This window comes from Python bivittatus, unplaced genomic scaffold (assembly GCF_059951505.1).
Source record: "Python bivittatus isolate LINGU-HERP-01145 unplaced genomic scaffold, Pbiv_v1 ctg000330_np1212, whole genome shotgun sequence".
Taxonomy (NCBI): Eukaryota; Metazoa; Chordata; class Lepidosauria; order Squamata; family Pythonidae; genus Python; species Python bivittatus.
In genome coordinates this window covers 38,840,973-38,861,879 of record NW_028277058.1, presented here as the reverse complement: position 1 = coordinate 38,861,879, position 20,907 = coordinate 38,840,973, and the positions used below count along the sequence as shown (strand labels likewise).

Here is a 20,907-nt window from a genome sequence, read left to right as displayed (position 1 = left end):
AGCACTAATCAGGTCCAAATATACTTAGCTTTTAGAGATCAGCTAACACAACTATGGCCACCACCTCATCGAGCAATGTGTGCTAATAAGTAATTTAAGTTAAATATGGTAGTCCTTCAGGTTTGAAGAAGATACACTGTTGTGCAATTTACCTGTGGACATGCAGTCCCAATCTGTGCAGAGTCTAGCACAATGGGGGCACTGGAAGTCCATTATTGTAGCAATTGTGGGTGTTATATGATAGTCAGGCCAAACTGCATAGCAGCATTTGAGAATTTGTTCAGCATCAACTGTAAATCACTGTCTTTGTGCACCAGGAGTGTACAGTCATCAGCAAAGAGGGTTTCCTGGATGACTGTATGGAGGCACTTTGTCTGTGTATTCAAGTGGCAAAGGTTAAAGAGAGAGCCATCCAATTGGTACCTGATGTACACCTCCTTCAGACCCTGGATAGCATGTGACAACATGCAAGTGAAGAACAGATTGAACAGGACTGTGGCTAGCACACAACCCTGTTTTACTCCATTGGAAATGGCAAATGCAGCTGTTGTATCACTGTTAAGTACATCTTGGAAACGTTGGACTTAGCCTAGGTCCTGCAGTCTGCTGATGGTGAATTACATTCTGACAGTCCTTGGTTGCTTACGATGTAATGGGGCTATGTGTAGGTTGAGGACTGATTGGTCCAGACTATGATTTGTCCAGCACTCAACACCTCGCATGGCTCAGGTGATGGTGACGTCTTTAAGGTTGTGCTGATGTACTATGACATAGTCAAGTAGGTGCCAGTGTTTGGACCTAGGATGCATCCAGGTAGTTTTGTTTGCAAGTCTGAATATTGTGTTAGTGATGCACAGATCATTTGCTCAGAAGCAGCAGGCCATTGCTATTTAGTTTTCTCACCCCATGTCTCCTGAGGACTCTATCCCAGTTGTCACTGTCTGTGCCTATCCTAGCACTGAAGTCACCTGGAATAACAAGTTTGTTGCTGGTGGGGGTTGTCTGAATAATCTGGTCCAGGTTCTTGTAGAAACCTTCCTTGTCTTCATCTAGACTCATGAGAGTGGATGCGTAGGCGTTGACAATGATGATATACTGGGACTTGCTGAGTGGAAAACAGAACTTCATAATGCATTCATTTATTCCAATAGGTAGAGTAGAGATGTTCTTCAGCACAGCAGTTTTGATTGTAAAACCTACTCAGTGAGTCTGGTTGTCAGTCTGTGTTTCCCTTTCCAATCCACTTGCTGCTTCCTGTAATGAACCATTGTCTGCCAGCCTGGTCTCACTAAATGCAGCAATGTCAATGCTATAACAGTAAAGTTCAGCTGCTATGAGTGCTGTTCATCTTTCAGGCCTTGACACCTTGTGTCTATCCAGCAAAGTGCAGAAGTTCCAGGCTCTGCAAATGAATTTTCTTTGATCTGTTTTTCTTCATGCTCAACTGCTAAGGAGATGATCTGCCAGCTGCGGTTAGCTAGCCAGATGTTGTGGGGCAGGCAATGTTTAAGGTAATTTTTCTAAAAAGGGTCACATCACCCTGGGCACAGAGAGAACTGCTCCTGTCTGTGCTCCTGCACTCTGAAGATGCCGGTCACAGGTGCTGGTGAAACGTTAGGAAACAAAACTTCAAGACCACGGCCACACAGCCCGGAAGACCCACACCAGCCATCGTATGCCAGCCGTGAAAGCCTTCGACAATACATTAATTTTTCTAACCTCCTCCCTCATGTGAGGGTGGGCAGTGCTATCTTAGAAGGGCTGCCCAGTCACCCTGGATGCTGCTGGACATCTCTGCTGCCCAGATACTGAGATGAACGACCACTGGTCCAAGGGCCATCCATGTGCAGGTTTGTGACTACAACTGCCAACAGTCATCTCCACCTGTTACTTCACCACTCCCCCATGGCTGCAGGGCTCAAAAAATTAGGTTTGGACTGAGATGATTTGCAGATGAGTTGTAGATGAAGATGAATTGCACAATAGAAATCTGTGCGTGATGGAGTTTTAAGTGGAACAGCTGTTGCACAGAGGCAGTCCCACTCTCTCAGCATAAGGGACCTTAATCCAGTGGCACAGAGAACCTTTACAGCTGGAGACCTCTCCTGCTGCAGTGGATGACCAGGACATCTAAGTGTTTTGTTGTGCTCTTAACATTCCACAACACCTGCTGGGCTTGCTGTTGGACTGTTGATCAGTCTCCTCCACTCAATCTGCCAGGGCCAGCCTTCACACGCTGGGATAGACAAGTCCCCTATCTCACCAACAGTCAAAGACCCATCAACTACCCTCACCTGGTTTGGCCCATCTGCCGAGATGGTTTAGCAGGGTGTGGCTGCTGCACACGTTACAGCTACTTGGAGCCACAGGTGAGAGCTGTGCACCAGGTGGGGACCAAAGGTGAACGAGCAGTCCTAGAAAGGGCATGGCAGGACCCTCCATCAGAGGTGTTACTCCTTCCTGGATATCCCATACACCCCATACACTTAAATATTTAAATAAATAAAATTAAATATTAAATTTAATTAATTAAATAAAATATTTAAGTTAAATAAAAGTAGAGAAAATGCTATTAAAAGGAAAATACTTTCCAAATTCACTACAATTTTAAAACTTCCTTCAGCTTCTTGTTTCTACGGATGTCATATCTTAACTGACTCCTGAGGACTCATCTAGATGCTGTGCAAGAAGCTATGACTGGATCTCATGCTTTTTTAAAAGTAGCCAGGTGGGGTTGGATTAGGGCAGCTGTGTCAGGCACAAAAACCTTCCTCCCCATAACCTGCCCCATATCCTGCCATAACCGTGCTGAGGAAAAATAAATAAGTACATACTGGAACTACCTGTTTTTTTGGCAGTTAGACTGCTGTAGTTTGGAGACAAGAAGTGATGTTGATGAAGAAAACAGCACAGGAGGAATGAGTTCTATCTTTAATGGCTGATCATCATTAAATTCTGTCTCTTGGCAGGAGGGGGCTGATGGAGGAAAGTCAGTTGGAGAAGAACAGAGAAGGCAGTTGGGTTAGATCAGTGTTTCTCAACCGTGGCAGCTTGAAGCTGTGTGGACTTCAACTCCTGGAATTCTGGGAGTTGAAGTCCACACATCTTCAAGTTGCCAAGGTTGAGAAACACTGGGTTAGGTTGTACTTTTGGCTATGCATACTCAGTTCAATGCTATCAATAGGAACACTTCCCAGTAGTAAGTCTGAATGAATGTAACATTGTTATGTGAGTTAAAGATACTTTACTGTCGTTGAGGAATAGTATTTTGAATTCCATATACTGGCATGTGCCAGGCTTCAGATTTCCCCAACTTAATCATAGACAGAAGGAAAGGAAAAAATTTTTTGTTATGCCCAGGAGAACAACTTACACCCCACCTTGCTCATCTACAACAGGTGATGACAGCCTAGCCAAGAAAGATAAAATTGCCATACCAAGAATGTGCTTTTGGGTACTCATAGCTGGCACCTGGCTGGAGAAATAGCTTGGAGTGCCAAATAGGCAAAAGCAAAGGGTTTGAGCCCAAGAGGACAAGGTATACCTGTAACAACCCTGTCCTTCAAGCATCTGCCCTGATCCTATGCTCCTCCTTTTCCTCTCTAGGGAGGTTTAACATACCTGAATGGACTCTCCTCCCTATGGCTCAAAGAATGTTTAGCCCTGAGAAGACTGAGATTGGCTATGATAACAGTTTCCAAATATTTGAAAGGATTTTGCACAAAGACCTGTTTGTTTTTTTAAAGACTTATAGGGCCACCCATCTTGTAAAACACAACTCTGGGTGGTTCACCACAATAACAAAACCAAAAACAAGAAAATTGGCAACCAATGCAGCTCTCACAAAAGAAGTGACATGTGCAAATCTGAACTTGCGCAGAACTGTGCATTTTGAACCAACTGAAGCTTCTGAATACTCTTCAAGGGCAGCCCCATGTCCAGCGTGTTACCATAGTCCAAGTGGGAGGTGACTAGGGTGTGGGTGGTATGTGTACTTTCAAAAATCTCAGGTGTCACCAGGAATGTGGTGCTATTTTGATTGCAAAGAATTCATTCCCAAATATTGAAAATTGAAAGAATGATGAATAGATGGGAATAAAGACAGTTTTAATTCATAAATATTAAAGGTCATATTATAATGTTTGATAGGTTGATACAGATTTGTTGCATTGTATGTATACATGGTGGAAATATCAGCTTCACATGTTTGCTGAGGATTGAATGTAACTGTTTACATTGTGACAAGGTATATACTTGGAGTCTTACCTCATCACAATTATTTAGTAGTAAGGCTCAATGATTTCAAAACTAACAAGTTCTGTGCCAGTGTGCATGGACAAGCTACCTTAACCTATAACATGCAAAGCAACTTCGAAGATGTAAATTGTGGTTTGCCTCAAACTCCTGGGTATCATTTTTAAAGCTGAATGACAGAGCCTAGACTATGTCAAACATCATAACCTCCTCCCTGAACTTGTCACTCAGAAGAGGGTTCTTTGCACCTTACCACTATTGGCAATTTGGTGTGTGAATTCACAGGAACCAGCCTTCTTTGAAACAGTACCAAGACCACCTGGAATTAGAATCCATTCTCAGGAAATCTCTTGGTCCTTTTCCTGATAATATTTCAACCCATTAAAATGATTTGTTTCAATGAGTTTATGGGCTTGATTGAGTTTTGTATGTAGTCTCTAAAACTGTTACTAAAACACAAAATTGTTGCTACATTTATGTCAACATAAGGTTCAAATTAGGTTTTAGTTTTTGCTAGCTTTCCAGAGTTTAGCACCTTCCAGATACGGATTATAATTCCCATCGTCAACTATCATGCTGTTGAATGGATAGTCTAGGGACATTAAGAATTGTAATCTAATACATGTAAAGGGCAGCATGTTGTAGCAGGATGCTGAACACAATGGAAAGGCATAATATAAATGTTAACACTTATAACAATAACAGTGGATAGTTTCCCTTCTGTTATTAGCTGTGGACAATAAAAAAAGGAGACAGAAAGAAAAAGGTACTTGACCTGAGATTCAATTTTATTTAATTACCAGTTGGCAAAATCAAGCAGCAACCATGGATTAGAAAATGAGAATAATTATAAAAGATTAGGAGCATCATCTATTTCCCTATCCTTTTCATCATTCTTGGAAAGTATTAAGAACTATGCTTCACAGAAAATTGAGTTATTATGCCTTATGGCGATTCCATTCAGACATTTTGTACTCAGGTGGGGCACGACGAAACCACTCTGACCAGGATCCATCATAGATGGCCACATCTGGTTTACCACACAGATATGCTGCCAAGGCAATATGGCAGGCTGTAATCCCCTTGCGGCATGTGGCGATCAGCGGCTTTGAGAGATCCACTTTCTTCTCCTGGAACATGCTCCGGATTTCTTCTTGGCTTTTCTCCAATCCTTCCTCAGTCAAGAACTTGAAGAAAGGCATGTTTGTGGTACCTGGAATGTGACCTGGTTCTATCCCTGGAATAAGAGAAAGAGTAATCAATCAAATCATAAAAAGTATCCAGACAGACTTCCTATAACTATTGTAGTGAAAAAAATTGAAGTTATCAATTATTTCTGATACAAAATTCAACAAAAGGTAAGATACGATGTTGGTTATATGGGTGATTGTTAAATGTAAAATAAAACAGCTTTAAAAATGCCTGTTTCTGATAAATCGCAGTTCCAGAATTTACTGCATTTAAATATATAAAATAAATCTGAAAAATCCACAAAATTAAAAAAAAACACCAAATTTAAAGAACGTTCAATCTTTCATTCAATAATGAAATGAAATACAATGTCCTAATTACAATCACAATGACAAACACTCCTATAATTTAACTATAATAGATGAGATGAAATATGTACACATTGACATCTGGGGCATCAGCAAATTGAAATAGACTGGAATTGGACAACCTTCAGTCGAAAGATCATAGTTTACTGCTTAAGACATGAAACAGTCAGGAAGAAAATAGCAGACACAGTATTTGGGTACAATGCAGTCAATGACCAAATATCTGTTAGCTTGTCATCTATAAAGTCCTACATGGAAATGGCCAAGTTACTTCTGGGATCATCTGTCTCAATGGTTTCTGCCCATGCCACCAGATCTGGCAGGGTGGGCATGCAGTGGGTCCTTTCTGAATTGATTTTATATTGTTCTATTTTTGTTTTATGTATTATTAGCTGCCCAAAGTCACTAGGTTGAGATTGGTAGCTTTATAAACAATAAAGGAACAAGCAATGAATGAATATGCTACAATCTAGCACTTTATGGTAACAATGAAGGCCTTAGAAAAAATATTCAGATGCTGTTACGTGTCTATACCTACAAAGATCAGAATTGTGTAGGCAATGGCTTTTCCCTGTGATACTCTGTGGAAGTGAAAGCTGGACTTTGAAGAAGCAGGATGCTTTTGGTGTTGGAGAAGGTTCTTGAGAGTATCATGGATAGCCAAGAAAACAAACAAATGGATCATGGAACAAATCAATCCAGATTTCTCACTTGAAGCACAAATGGCCAAGCTCAAATTATCATATCAATGGATATATTATGCAAAGACCCACCTTGTTTAAGAAAACCATAATGATGGGAAAAGTAGAAGGAAAGAGAAGAGGGCAACCAGCAACAAGGTGGGTGGATTTTATTATAACAGTGGAGGGTACACCATTGGGAGGCATGAAGGTTAGCTTGTGGACAAATCATCCTGGAGGTCTATCTATAGGGTTACTAAGAGTCAACTCCAACTTGATGGCAAATTCAACCTTGCTGAACTCTCTCTGAAATAATTATCTGATTGCCACAGATTGTATTGACATGGGTTGACATAAAAAGGATTGCTGAAGGAACTGCTATCCTGAGTATTTTGTTACACAAATCATTTAAACAAATCTTGTGTCATATGATATACAGTACATGTAATAAGGTTTTGGCCATTCATATTTTGGCTTACAGCATGTTTGAAGTGGTTCCCAATAGGGGATGAGCTGCAATCTCATTGTCTTTCTGACCATTTTGTCTTTATCCCTTGTGTAATAGTACTATTAGCGCATGGAAAGAAGACAAATTCTCCTGTTGGTTGGAAAAGGAAGACAATTTCTGAAACCAGAACGTTTTTCCATTGGGACTTATGGATAGCCAATTAGAAGAGACTCATGGAAGACTGATTTTTTATATGGTAACACAGCGAGATTATTATATGCACAAAGATGGAAAAATTCTGAAATACCCACAATGGAGGAATGGATTATAAAGATTATGGATTTGGCAGAAATGGCAAAATTGACCTTGTTTGATCAGGGATAATACAAGTACTTTTATCAGAGACTGGAAACCTCTTTTGGACTTTTTGCTGAAAATGGAAAAAAGATGAACTGGTGATTTATGGATCTGCTGATTGGAAAGGGTTGAATATGGGAAGAAGAGAATTAGGATGTAATTTTAATGAGGGGGGAATGAGGATAAGATTGTTGTAACTGCTGTAAAGAAGATTGGTAGTTGCTTCTTTACATATCTTTTTTTTCCCTCTTTGTATCTTTCTTTACTCTTTATTTTCTTACTTCGCATTTTTCTTTTTTCTTTGTTTTTCTTTACTTTAACTCTATATTATTTTATGTTTATGTTTTATTTCTGTGAAAAATTCTCAATAAAAATTAAATTAAAAAAAAGGAAAAGGAAGACCATTTCAGCAGAATTTTAAAAATTACTGGAAGCATATTTGGGAAATAATGTTATTTGCCACCAAACTTAACAAAGCCAGCTGGCTGCAACAAACTATAGGTGATCACCTCTACAGATAAAGCTTTGTTTTCATCTGCTTGCTTGGCATTACCAAGACTCATTTGTTAATTCCCATGATTCTGTGGTCACAACATGACATTGTAGCAGCCTTGCTCTATGAGAGCATCCTAATGTGAACCTGCAAGAAACAGTGGTATACATGGCTCCTCTTTAAAAAACAAAAACATGCACACTCATACATAGACATTATTCCGTGTAAAAAATGAGCACCATGATTCCTATGAAATTTTACATGGAAATAAATCTCATTTAGTTCAACATACTTCCAAATACACACATGAAGGACTTGTAGCTTTATTTGATCTACTGCATATTATCTGGATTTTACTAACAGATAAGAATAAATAAGATGATCACCTTTGTTGCAATCTTTGCAGAGTTATTTTTTTATAAGCTTTGCTGGAATACTACATATACAGGCACTAAGCATTCATTTAGAAGCAGGCAACCTGTGGCCCAGAGCCTCATGTAACCTCAAGTCTCTTCAGTGGCCTTCAGAGCCCCTAGCTGACCAGGACTGCTGAAGACTGCTGCTATTTTGAGGTGGGAAATATATGAAAACTATAGGGTAAACCCTCAAATAGGCATATCACAATTTAAAGAATAATCTTCTTAATTCATTGCCTCTTGTTGGATGTGTTTCTGTATGTTTTGTATTGAGTGGCCAGATCTCATCTTGTTTCTCTATTTTGTACTGTGTTTTTATCTTGTTTTTTGCTATACTGTGAGTAACCCAGTGTTGGTTTGGAGTCAGGCGGTGCCTAAATAGAATGAATGAATGAATGATACTGATTCCTCTTTATCCCAGAAAGCTAGGGTAAATATCAGAGGTGATGGGAGCTGTACTCAAGGTTCTGATAAAGATATTTATACTGTGTCGTCATCATACCAGTGATCTATCTAGACCGGAGTAAACCTTACTGTTATTTCTTCATGGCATCAGATTGTTCACATCAAATGAGGTATAATTCATGTTTCTTTGTTTCCCATGCAATGTTAAGATCCCATCAGAGAACTAATCTGAAGACAAGAAGCTTTTCAGTTTGGAAATAGTGAGAAGTATTTGCCAACATACTTTTAGGTAAATCTCCCTGATATTAGTGAATGCCACAGGAAAGAAACCATTATTTTCAATTTACAAATACGTATACCTTGTAGCCACCTCCCTGCATTCATTGTAAGAATGCACGTATGGGAAAATAACGTAACAATGGCCTTAAGATCCCAATAATTTGAGATGCAGGAGATCAAAAAGACTATGCAATGAAATACTAAGTTATGGCCCTTCCAAGCTGATTTCTTGAAAAATTCCTACAGTTTTAAAACTTCCTCCTGCTATTGTGCTCTTCATGTTGAATCTTCCACGAATAAGACAACAAACTAGTCCACTGAGACATGTGCTGTGCAAAGCTTATTGGATGCTTAGCTACTTCACTAGAAGCCCCACAGGGCAATTCCTTTGCTTTAACAACAATATCTTGTTATTAGGCAGATGAATACACAATCCTCATAGGGCTATAATCTCATAGAATGGAGTGAAATTCCTTTCTGCCAATTTTATGCTAATACATCTCTGACGATTCCATGTCAGTCACTTGTGCAGTCTTGCCCTAGGAACCAGTGGTGCCATATTGAAGTTCCATGGGAAGATCTCAAAATAGAAAGATCATTGTGAAGGCTGACATATTAGACATCAGGCTTTACTTCCACCCCAGCATTCTTTAATGGCTCTGACCCCATGCCTTAGAAGGCAGTTGCTTTCCAAAAAACTTGCTGTTTGGAGCTAACTGACATCATGGGGATTGGTCTAGCTGTGTAATGTTTGCAAAGAGATCTTGGGCCTGTATTTCAATTTTTTGATGCTGGTGTGTCCTTTCCAAACTCTCTTTGTCTGGGGCTTCTTAATGCCTACATGTGAGGATCTAGCCACCCATTTTCCCTACCTAGCATTACTTAACAGTAAGTGCTTATGAGTCCCTTGATCCTAGATCCTGAAACAAGGAGTCCTAATAGACCTAAATTATTGCAATAAGGCAAGATGCTATCTGAACTCCCCCCCCCAAAATTTCCTTACAGAAAAGTACTTATTTGAAAAACAGTCCAACAGATGAAAAAGAAATTATCTGTGTGATTTTTCTGTTTGCAAATCCTGTACTTGCTGAGTGTGCTGACCTGAAAAATCATTAACTTGGAGTTGATCAATCAGGATTCTACTTCAGCGGGCTGCAATTTTCCTCTGACACATGCATGTATTCATGCCTTTCACCAATTGCCACAGCTGTAGCTCCTGCCCTTTATCCAGGACGATCAAAGGTTATAGCTCAACAGTCCCTTATACATTATTGGAATGGGGAAGACCATTTAATAAAGTAACACAATGTCTTGGATGTCTTGGGTAGTTGTTGGCAAGATTGATTTTTAGATATTAAAAAACTCTAAGACTAGTCGATTAGATTCCTTTTACTCTAAAAAAAATAACATTTTGGAAAGAGCAACAGACATGTCAAGTTATTGGAGATCTGTTTTGAACTGGGTCCTGAGTTTCTGAGACAGCGTGTCTGGAAGACAGGAATGCCAACAAATGTTAATAGCAAATCCTGTCAGTAACAAATATGGAATCCCAAACAAACAAAAATGGATCCTCTGTTCTGCCAGTATGCATGTGTGTCTGTGTGTGTGTCTGTCTGTGTGTGTGTGTGTGTGTGTAGGTAGGGAGGTATGTTTCTTACCATATGAGAAAAAGGAGAAGGCCAGGAAACTCTCAGTAAAAATTCTCCCAATAGGTGAATTCTTAGATTACCCAGTTTTCTAACTGGGTGTAGTATGTCTACATGTACCAGTTCTGGAGACCTCTTGATCTGCCTAAAGATTTCTTCTTAGACATCCTAGTATTAAAATGTTATGCAAGTGTATTTGAAAAGTGTTCCACTATTCAATGGAGTTTGCTCACAAGTAAGAAACCCTAAAGTATGCAAGAGGGATGTAAAGAGTGAAATATCATTAGCAGGTAAAGAATATGGAAAATGGGCCAAATCAGAAGTAAAGGCAGAAATTATCTCAGGATGTGCTCCTACCTTCCTTCCCTGGCTCAGGTTCTGTTCCTTTGAATCGCCCTTCAGATCTGGCATCCACTACCTGAAACCGCTTGGATTCCATGTTCTCCACCATGTCTTCATAGGTCTTCAGGAGGGACCTGTTAAGGGTGGCTTTAAAGGCAGATGGCTCTGGCCGGGTGATCTCCGATGTCACCGGGTGACCCTCCTTCACCCAGTTTTTGAGCCCCCCATTCAGCACTGAAACAGTTCGGTGCCCAAAGACTCGAAACATCCACCATGCCCGTGGTGCATAGAAGGTGCCCAAGTTGTCTCCATCATACACAATTACATGTGTGTCGTTGCCAATACCCAAGTGGCCAACGTAATCGGCAAAGTGTTTCTCACTGGGCAGCATCAGCTCATAAGGGGATGACTTGTCTTTGCATTCTTCAATATCAAAAAAAGAGGCACCAGGTACATGCTGTTCTTGGAATTCTTTCTGGGCATCTCTTGTTCCAGGTTCATACCAGGAAGCATCCAAGACCCGCAACTCGGGGCCGATCTTTTTGGCTTGGACAGCTTCTGCTAACCATTTGGTGGAAACCAGAGCTCTGTATAATGCTTGCTGCACCATGGTAGGGAAAGCTTTTTAGATGAGTGAATTCAAAAGAGAAGAATGGCATGTACAGAAAGGGGAGGTTCTCAGCCCAGGCTCCAATGTCTGGTTACCTAACCAATCAACTAAGAAAGGGCGGAGAAAGAACCCTAAGCCACATTCATTTCTATTCAGGTCTGCACTTTGGACTGACACAGGCTTACCCACAATCAGCTGCCAATCCCCAAATCTCTCCCTCCCTCCAGTACTTGGCCAGTTTTGAGAAACTCAAATAAATGTTTAGAGGAAGCAAAACTATTGCAGCTCCTTCCAGGGCTTTTTTTATTAATTTCCCTCCCACTCTTACACAAGAACCAGAGGGCGAGAACATTAGCCGGCTTTTGGGGATGTGCTGTAACAAGACAAGACATTCATTATGTTCAGAGTCAGTGATCGTGCAAAAGTAAACTGGCTCAGTCAGAAGTGGGGCAAAGGGCAAACTTGAAAGAGGAAACCAGCACTGAGAAACTCAGTAAGGCAAGAAAGTGGGGTCCCAAAGGGCAAAGTGTGTAAGAGGAAACTTTGTAAGAGAAGCTGGTGTACCAGCCTGAAACATCCAGCTGGATGTATTTCGAAATACATCCAGCTTTGTAAGTGGAGCAGTGTGACTACTTAGGAATGGCTATGATATAGCAACCCTGCACTGCATGTGTATTTTTCCACAGCTCATTTGATAAGAGGGAGCCAAATCATTAGAGGGAGCTAGCGAGATACTGTTGAGTCTTAAACTTTGCAGGTTCTGAAATAAGACCTATAATTCTCCTATCCTGAACACGCTTATGGGAAGGAGGTAGCAGAGGTGGTGGGCTTCATTTTTAAAGAAAAACGAGAGACTTGCAGTATAAGACCGAGTTCTACAGTTTTGTGAGGCTGTGGGAATACAGCAGCCTGCACTGATCTGGAGTTTATATGTGTTGAACTATGATTCCCATTGTCCCCAGATATAACAAAGCTCTGTTGGAGAAGAGATTCATCTTGGATAAAGGGTGAGTTGAGGTTTTGGGGGGAAATTGATGCTAACGGTGAATTGAGGTTTTGGGGGGGACAGTGATGTTAAATGATTGACTCAAGGTCATGAGGGAAGTCTGTGGCAGAATGAAGACTCTAAAGCAGATAACAAGTATGGAAGTAATTAGTGCCGAGATTATCTCGCCCGGTCCTCTTCAGGGCAAGGTTATCTGCAACCTCTCTCCCCTTCCCCGGACTCCTCCTCCTCCTCCTTACTACTGAGAGCGCGAAGGACTAAAGACTTTTTCGAGAGGAGTTGAGCTTTTCGCAAGGGCACCGTTTGGCTTTCAAATATCGTGGCTGGCGGAGGAGACGAGACGTCTTTTAGTTTGCCTTCGTAGCCCAAGTCCGCATGGAAACTCGGGCGAGGCGTTGACCGGAACGCGTTCGAAGAAACGCGCCTCGCCCAGAAACTGCCCGCGCGGAAGGAAAGCGCTCCACGCCTTCTTCTTCTGGACTCCGCAATCTGTTATTCCAGGAAGTGATTGGTAGGGGGGAATCAAATCAGATTTTTAGTTCCCCTCCAAAGGAAGCGGCTCAAGGGGCGAGTAGCTGGTCAGATGTCATGAGAATAAGAGAAGAAAGGCGTGAGTGGTTCCAGTTAGATGAGGGACCGATCTCCACGTTCGGGTGAGTGGTTTTCTGATAATTCTTCCCCCCCCTTTTTTGCACCAGTTGGTTCGCCCCATCAAGCCTTCCTTTCACTGGATATCAAAGTGGGACGTGGTCCTTATCTCCACCCTGGAGGTAGAGTAAGGAAGGAGGAAGCAGCAGGTGGAGGGAGCCGGCTTGGGCGCCACGCTTTGAAGATTCAGCAGCCAGCGAGCCATCCGTGGTACCCGAAGGCGCCGAGGTAAGGGGAGAGGACGCGTGGGGGGGGGGGGGGTCGATCGGACTGAGTGGGGGCTGAAAGGAGAAAGCAAGAGATGAACGCGCGCCCACGTGCCCAGAAGCCACTGACACCCGAGCAAGTTGCCTCCTGAAAGGGTGAGGGCAGGGGCAGGGCGTGGGTGCTCTTCCGGCGGCAGCAGCAGCATTTACCAACCTGTTGCCCTCCTCCCTAGCCAGCCCTGGAAACCTTTGGGTGTTGGGTTATAACTCCCAAATCCTTGTTGGCAGGGGGTGATGTGTAATACTCTCTCTGCGATGGTGTACGAGGTTGGCTGAGGATGATGGGAGCTGTACTGTTGGGGTTGCCAGATTGGGCAGGCCTCAGAAGAATGGTCTTTACTTGGAGAAGGAAATAAATTGCTTATTATACAGGAGTTGGGTGCCTGGTGCTGTCTTTCCACATTCTTCACTTGGGCGAGTCAGGGGCTTTGGTGTTTCTTTGGCGGGGAGGGATGTTGAGGAGTTTTTTTGGGAAGAGAGATGGAATCTTTCCCCCCTTGGGTGTCCTTTATTCCTGCCTGTTGAAGAAACTGTGCTAATTTGAGGTAGTGAAACACAGGGATATGAACAAATCTCCTCCGAACAAAATGGAGTCCCTCTGAATATTTGCACAGCATCTTCCTGCTCTCTTTAACAGTGAGAATCCAGTTCTGTACAGTATAGCTACAGATATGATCAAAAAGCTTTGCGATCAAAGAAAATGTTTTTCAGACAGACTCTTGTCCAGGGCTGCAACATGGGAAGCTCCTGTTTAGCTGATTAATCAAGCAGCAGATATTAAGAACAACAACCATGTTTCTTTTTAAACTACAAGGATTTACAAAGAAAATGAAGGACAGTATCCTTTTTTTATTTCCTTATTTTACCCATTTATTAACTCCCTATCTCCATATCAGTGTTCAAGGTGGCTTATGATAAAAAAGCAATTAAATGCAACATTATAATCCTATAAATAGCACTTAATCATAACAATTAAAATAAAAATGACAATATGAGGTGCATTTTTTAAAAAAAGGATAAACAAGAAGAAGAGAAAAAACAAAAAATGTGGTGTCAATATGGAGAAGGCCCAGCCAGTAGCTGCTGTTACAGAAATTATGGCTTAGGTCAAGACCTGCACATTCTCTATGATGATCTAACTTCCAAGTCTCCCTTTGTTCTTGTAAACCCTGATCACTCTTGCTTTCTTGTTTATTTGCTATTGAATATAGACCTCATGGATGTTTTGGACAAGGTAATGTGGAGATGAACAGACCTTGAGCATTACTGTGACAAAAGGATGGGATTTAAATGAAGGGGTATTTAAATAAACCCCATGGCAATCTAATTATCCCTTTCAGGATTGAGTCCAAAAAATGAGAAAGTCAGGTATCTGTAGGGGCCCTTTTCGCTTTGTATGGATCATACAAGTGTTTCACCCATGGTAAGGTGGAGGGCTGAGGATTCCTGGAGTTTTTTCCAAAAGAATGGCTACAGTATTCTGTTAGAGTTCATTTTAACTGTATGCAGAAAAAAAGTGAGGAAATTATGAGGAAATTATGGCTGTGATGTTTTACATTCACTAATTAAATTGTGTTGCTAATTATATTCCTGTCTTCTTGCCCAGAATGTTGTTAACATGATTCTGTTGATGTTCGGTGGATTGGTGAATGGCTGCAAATCCCTTATGTTTTGAAGGCATATAGAAACATCTATTGTCCTTCCCCTGGGAAAAAAGCGAAAACGTTGCCACTGCTATACCTTGTCAAGTGACCTTGTTAGCATTGCTAAACCATAACATTCTTCGAATTGTAATAAACTAGATTAATTATATCTATCTATTATTTATTTGATAGATCTATATCCTACTTTTCTTCCAGGAGCTCAAGGCAGTGTACCTTGTGTTCCCTCATCTGAGTTTTTCCCCATAACAATAACCCTGTGAGGTTGGGCTGAGCAACAATGACCAGGCAAAGTCACCCGTGAGCTTCCGTGGTGGAGGGCAGGTTTGAGCCTGTGCCTCCCTGGTCCTAATTCAACACCGTAGCTGTTACACCTTTTTGCTTTCTCTGGCAAAATGTAAATACAGATTCATTCTTCATAAAGAATCACTTATCTTGCATAAAGATGTCTCCTGGGCCATATGTTCCTTTTACGCCTGGAAAGACATTTCTATTTTTGCTTGTAGCAGCTCCCATTCATCTACTCCTGCCTCTTTTCTGCCCACCAGCATCTCTCCTCAACTGTTGTTCACTGGGCCAAGGATTCCAGAGTGGAGGAGTGGGGGAGAAAAATTCCCTTGCTCACTCAGTTTTGCCTTTCTCTAATTCCACCTCCATCCTACTTTTGATGATAATGGGAGAAAATTGGCAGCACCAGGACTTGCATAGTTTGGGGAGCATATCTTGAGGGAGCAAGGACCCTGAGCATCTGTGGTTTTCTATGAGGGGCTTCCAGGATGCCTTGCTTCAGACTACATCACTTGTGAGATACTACCAGTGGGGGTGAGGGTTTTTTTTAGCATAGGTAGAGATTTGGCAGTAGATTTCCATCCCCCTGGCAAATCTTTTTCTTGCTACCAGCAAAGCCATATTGTATTGTATTTATTAGAGCAAGAACATTACATCTCAACTTAGCCGTAGAATTGGCTGAACTTACTGTTTCATGTATAACCACCTACATGTTATAATGCCTGGGTGTTCTTTTCTCTTGTTGTGAGAGTGATCATATTTGTTGTGTTGTCTTCTTTCACCCCAGTGCCAAGGGAAATCCCAGGTGACATCTAAACCCAAACAAGCTGTGAGCGCCATGTCTCAGCAGCTTCTCTACCGGGCATTGGTGACTGCGAAATGGGTGTCAGAAGTTATCAAGTCTCCTCAAACTGGATCGTCTGTGAAGCTCTTGGATGCCTCTTGGTACCTCCCCAAAATGAAACGTAATCCCCAGAGTGAGTTTGAGGCACGCCACATTCCTGGAGCTGCTTTCTTTGACATTGATCACTGCAGTGACCGCACATCACCTTATGATCATATGCTTCCCAGTGCAACAGATTTTGCAGAGTACGTGGGCAAACTAGGAGTGGGCAGTGATTCTCATGTTGTGGTGTATGACGCAAGTGACCAGGGCCTGTTCTCAGCTCCACGTGTCTGGTGGATGTTCCGCATTTTTGGGCATGATGCAGTTTCTGTCCTAGATGGTGGGCTGAAGAACTGGATGAAAGAGGGGTATCCAGTCAGCTCTGGAAAGAGTCATCCTACTTCTGCAGAATTTCATGCCTCTCTGGATAAATCAATGGTGAAGACCTACGAGCAGATTAAGGAGAACATTGAGTCACACCAGTTCCAGGTAGTGGATGCCCGGTCTGCTGGTAGGTTCGCTGGGAGAGAACCAGAACCCCGAGAAGGTAATGCTCTTCTTTAGGTTTGGAAGGGAGTGTTGTTGGGCTGGTTTAACTCTGAGATTAAAACCCCAAAAAGGGAAGTTGCAAGTTGTCAGCTCTTCAAGGTAGAATGGACTAGGAACCAATGTCATGTAGGTTAGTACTACTTTTACTGTAAAGCTATAATAACAGAATCTTGCAAGTCTGAATGTGCTTCCCTCCTCCCTCCCTCTATCTTTGTGTGAACTAGGGAGGGGCTTGCCTGAGACGTTTACTCATTTCAATTCTTGCCCTGGGCTCAGGCCCCTTTTATCTGACTATTGCCTTGGTAGCGGCTCTTCCTTCTGTCCTTCAAGGCCATTCCCTCTTCCCTCTACCCAGGTCAAGGAACAAGAGGAGATGCTTATACGCCAGTCATTCCTCCTAAAAAGGATATTATTGAAAGGGAAGGATGGGGCTGTTCATTCCTAGGATCATACTAACTGCATTTGATTTTCATCTTAGCTGCATCTTTCACCCCTTACAGGTGAAGGATGAAGCACAAGGTGATAGAATTGCCAAAAATTGTCAAAACCCTTCTCAAATTGGAGAAGGTACAGCATGGCTCCTGATTTTTACCACTTCATTAGATGCGCTTCCCTAATGGGGGAAGATGTGAATCAGACAAACTTCTTTTCTGCATGCTAGAGAACTGGGAACAGTCACTCCCCATATTCTTCTTGATAGTACCAGCAGGTGGGTAAAACCAGTTAATTCCACCTTTGTGGGATTCTGGCTTACTGGGGCATATGGGGGTGGGGAAAATTCATTCCTTACCATTGGTATAAACCAGTGTTTTTCAAACTTGGCAACTTTAAGATGTATGGGCTTCAACTCCCAGAATTCCCTAGCCAGCATGCTGGCTGGGGAATTCTGGGAGTTGAAGTCCACACATCTTAAAGTTGCCAAGGTTGAGAAACACTGGTATGAACTGTTCTATACATGTCTACTTAGACATTAGCCACATGAAACTTACTGCTATGTGCAGGATTTCAAGGTTCACTTCATACAGAATGTGTGTGTGTGCGTATGCACATTATTTCTAAATTGCACTCCTCATTTTGCAATTTTGTTGAATGAACTTTAATAGTATTTTATTTTTCAAACTTTCTCCAGGAATCGAACCTGGTCACATCCCTGGCTCTGCAAACATTCCTTTCACAGAATTCCTCACTGAAGCAGGCTTGGAGAAGAGCCCAGAAACTATCCGAAGCTTGTTTCAGGAGAAGAAAGTAGACCTCTCCAAACCTCTTGCGGCCACTTGTGGATCAGGAGTCACCGCTTGCCATGTGGCATTAGGAGCATATCTGTGTGGGAAGCCAGATGTGGCCATTTATGATGGGGCTTGGGTGGAGTGGTTCATGCGTGCACAGCCTGAAGACATCATCTCCGAGAAGATGGGTAAGAGCCTCTGAATCCCAGCCTTCTGCAGAGATAGAAACATTAGGGAAAGGGGATAGCCTTTAAAAATTCTACCTCAAGATGTTCTGCTTGTTGAGTGAAATGTTTTGATAACGAATTGGGGGATTTGCCATTCTTTTGCTTGTCTCCTTTGTGAGGTATGGATACTGTCCCTTTTTCATTGCAAAGAAAGCACTAATTGTGGGATGATGAAATTAGAGTTCCAGGTAGAATACAGGAACTCTGGAGATTTGCAACTGCAGAAAAGGAGTTTGCTTTTTAATGGAATTAATTTTGCATTGTAACGATGGGAAATTGTGTCATGCTTCTGGCTATTTAGTACTAATTGTTCCTCCGCTGAGCCTTGTAATCCGGTTTCTATTCACTTTCATGGAAATGCAATAGCGCAAACATTTTTAAATTAAAAGCATCTTAGTGCCCTTAAAGATTCATTGTTTTGTTTTGTGTTCATCCTGAAGTGGGTCAGATTCTAAAAACTTGTGTCTGCGACAGCCTGTGTTGCAAATGGCAGCTTGAATTCAACTAGTTCTAGGCTATTCCATAAGAGAAAATGTGTGTGTGCATGTGCATGTATGGATCTATGACTTTATATAGACAAACGCACACATACATAGAATAGCCTGCAAAAGTTTAAGTACTCCTGGTCAGATTGCACATTTCAGTAAAGCCCTAAATGAATAGAAGTGAACAGAACTACCTCTACATAACACAAAGTTAAACATGATGTCTTTCTGCAAATTAGTAGTGATGGCTACTGCATTGAACAGTTGTTTCAGGGGCTGCAACTTTGCCAACCAGAATAGCTTTGTTGACCATCTCTCCTACCGCTTGACCTCATAAAAGCTTTAAACCACCAGGAGCCAGCACCTGAGGGAATGTAATGACATATTCTGGTGACCCACCAGAGATCAGATTCCAGAACTACTTCCTCTTTCTTCTAGACCTCCACTCTCTAACCAAAAGTACCATCCCACTCTCTGCAATCCAGCCTCACTGAAGCCAAAACATCTTTCTACCAGCTCCAGAAAATTCCAGCCCAAAAACAATTCTGCCTCACTTTCAACTTAGTTGAAAGTGCAGGCATTCCTGCAGATCCTAAGCCAACCTATCCAATAACTCCAACACAGAAGTACTGATCTCTCAGTGCCATCTGCTGACTCCAGCTTTTATTCAGATGGGTCACCTGGTAGTGAACCAAATGTAGTGAACCACCTGGTAGTGAACCAAATAGAGTAAGCAAATTGGAGAGAGAAGCATTGCACTACTGAGGGAAAGGTGCAAGTGGTGACATGTTATACTATAATGAGCTATGAGAATAACCTTGAGAGACAGGAGAAAGACCTCAGCTTAGACAACAGTCTGATAAGAGAAATCTGAGTCCAAAGCTGGACTGAGGGTGGAGAAAGCGTCTCACAGTTGGCCCTCCTGAGTTCTCTGGAGCATAAAGGCAGGGGAGGGGGGAAGCACTTTCAGACTTGCAAGATTCGGCCGCTCTAACCTTACAATAAAGTGTAAGGTTCGTAACCCTGAATCCCAGAGAAATCCAAGGCCAAGAATTCAGGAGGAGGCTCTTGGAAAGAAACAGCTTTTTATTCGGCCGAGTAAAGGAAGCTGGGTGGTCAATAACCCAAAGCATAGGCAGCAACTATGCCAGGGTTTTGCCACACCACCGGAAATGCAAGCTGAGTTTTTACAGTTTACAGGGACAAAGCAGTTTGAACAGCAGTTTGAATAGCAGTTTGAACTGGTTTAGCTGTAGACCTTTTCCTGGAGACCCTCAAGGTACACAAGGCAGGTTGAACCAGTTTAACTGTAGACCCTTTCCTGAATACCCTCAAGGTATCCTGTGTACCTGTCCCTCCTGCTTCGAGCTAATGGTGTCTTTCTAGCTAGGCTGCAAAGACAACCCCCCCCCCAAAAAAAAGTATTCTTGGTTTTGTTTCTCTGGTCTGGACTTGAAGGGCTGACATATTCTTAGTTAAGCTCCATGCTTTTCAAAGGAGAAGTTACTGAATATTAGAGCAGAAGTTTACAAATCTAGGGCATTTTTAAAAAAGAAAGATCTTACACATGTAGGACATTCTTGAATTGCTGGACTTACTAATTTCCACTTTACCCAACAGGCTTTAGGAAATGATGACACTCTTCTTTTACAAATGACCAAACACAGATGTCTCTAGAAAGAAAAGAGATGATATTGAATCTTACAGCATTCTTGGCAAAACAGGATAGTGATGTGATGATGCTATAAATAAGATTTTCCCCTGGACAAGTCTGTTCAGCGGAGTATCAAAGATTACTGAATAATCAACCTGCCAGTCCCCTAAGTGGCACACATGGAACCCTAAGATTAATTTTAAAAAAGAAATAATTGGAATCCCATATGATTCCCAGATCTGGCAAGAATTCACTGATCTTGCAGGAGAGCTCAGTGAAAATGTCAAACCTTATAAGATCTCAGCCATTTAAATGTTTTAAATCAGTGTTTCTCAAGTTTGGCAACTTTAAGATATGTGAACTTCAACTCCAGAATTCCTCAGCCAGCATGCTGGCTGGGGAATTCTGGGAGTTGAAGTCCACACATCCTACAATTGCCAAGGTTGAGAAACACTGATTCAAATTATTTTTGCACTTTCTGCTTGAGAAGATTGCTGAGTTGTCATAAAAAGGAAATCCAAC

At 41.9% G+C, this 20,907-nt stretch overlaps 2 protein-coding genes across 2 annotated transcripts; one reads left to right on the top strand and one right to left on the bottom strand.

Annotated features, from left to right (window-relative positions):
• Positions 1 to 5,021: 5,021 nt before the first annotated feature.
• Positions 5,022 to 11,546, bottom strand: TST (thiosulfate sulfurtransferase). Its single transcript, XM_007421020.3, has 2 exons — positions 10,895 to 11,546; positions 5,022 to 5,491 (listed from the first exon to the last, which is right to left on the bottom strand). The coding sequence occupies exons 1-2, from the start codon at positions 11,487 to 11,489 to the stop codon at positions 5,193 to 5,195; spliced, it is 894 nt and encodes a 297-aa protein (XP_007421082.1). The 5' UTR covers positions 11,490 to 11,546; the 3' UTR covers positions 5,022 to 5,192.
• Positions 11,547 to 12,358: 812 nt separating this feature from the next.
• Positions 12,359 to 18,653, top strand: MPST (mercaptopyruvate sulfurtransferase). The gene is made up of 4 exons (XM_007421019.4): positions 12,359 to 12,496; positions 13,194 to 13,371; positions 16,146 to 16,791; positions 17,923 to 18,653. The coding sequence occupies exons 3-4, from the start codon at positions 16,197 to 16,199 to the stop codon at positions 18,219 to 18,221; spliced, it is 894 nt and encodes a 297-aa protein (XP_007421081.1). The 5' UTR covers positions 12,359 to 12,496; positions 13,194 to 13,371; positions 16,146 to 16,196; the 3' UTR covers positions 18,222 to 18,653.
• The last annotated feature ends 2,254 nt before the right edge of the window (positions 18,654 to 20,907 follow it).

What these genes read in the sequence shown, in the direction of transcription:
- MPST (XM_007421019.4), top strand. Translation starts at nt 16,197, where the DNA reads ATGTCTCAGCAGCTTCTCTACCGGGCATTGGTGACTGCGAAATGGGTG. An exon ending in AGAACCAGAACCCCGAGAAG is followed by an intron (nt 16,792 to 17,922) that starts GTAATGCTCTTC and finishes AACTTTCTCCAG; the next exon opens with GAATCGAACCTGGTCACATC.
- TST (XM_007421020.3), bottom strand. Translation starts at nt 11,489, where the DNA reads ATGGTGCAGCAAGCATTATACAGAGCTCTGGTTTCCACCAAATGGTTA. An exon ending in ACCTGAGCCAGGGAAGGAAG is followed by an intron (nt 5,492 to 10,894) that starts GTAGGAGCACAT and finishes CTCTTATTCCAG; the next exon opens with GGATAGAACCAGGTCACATT.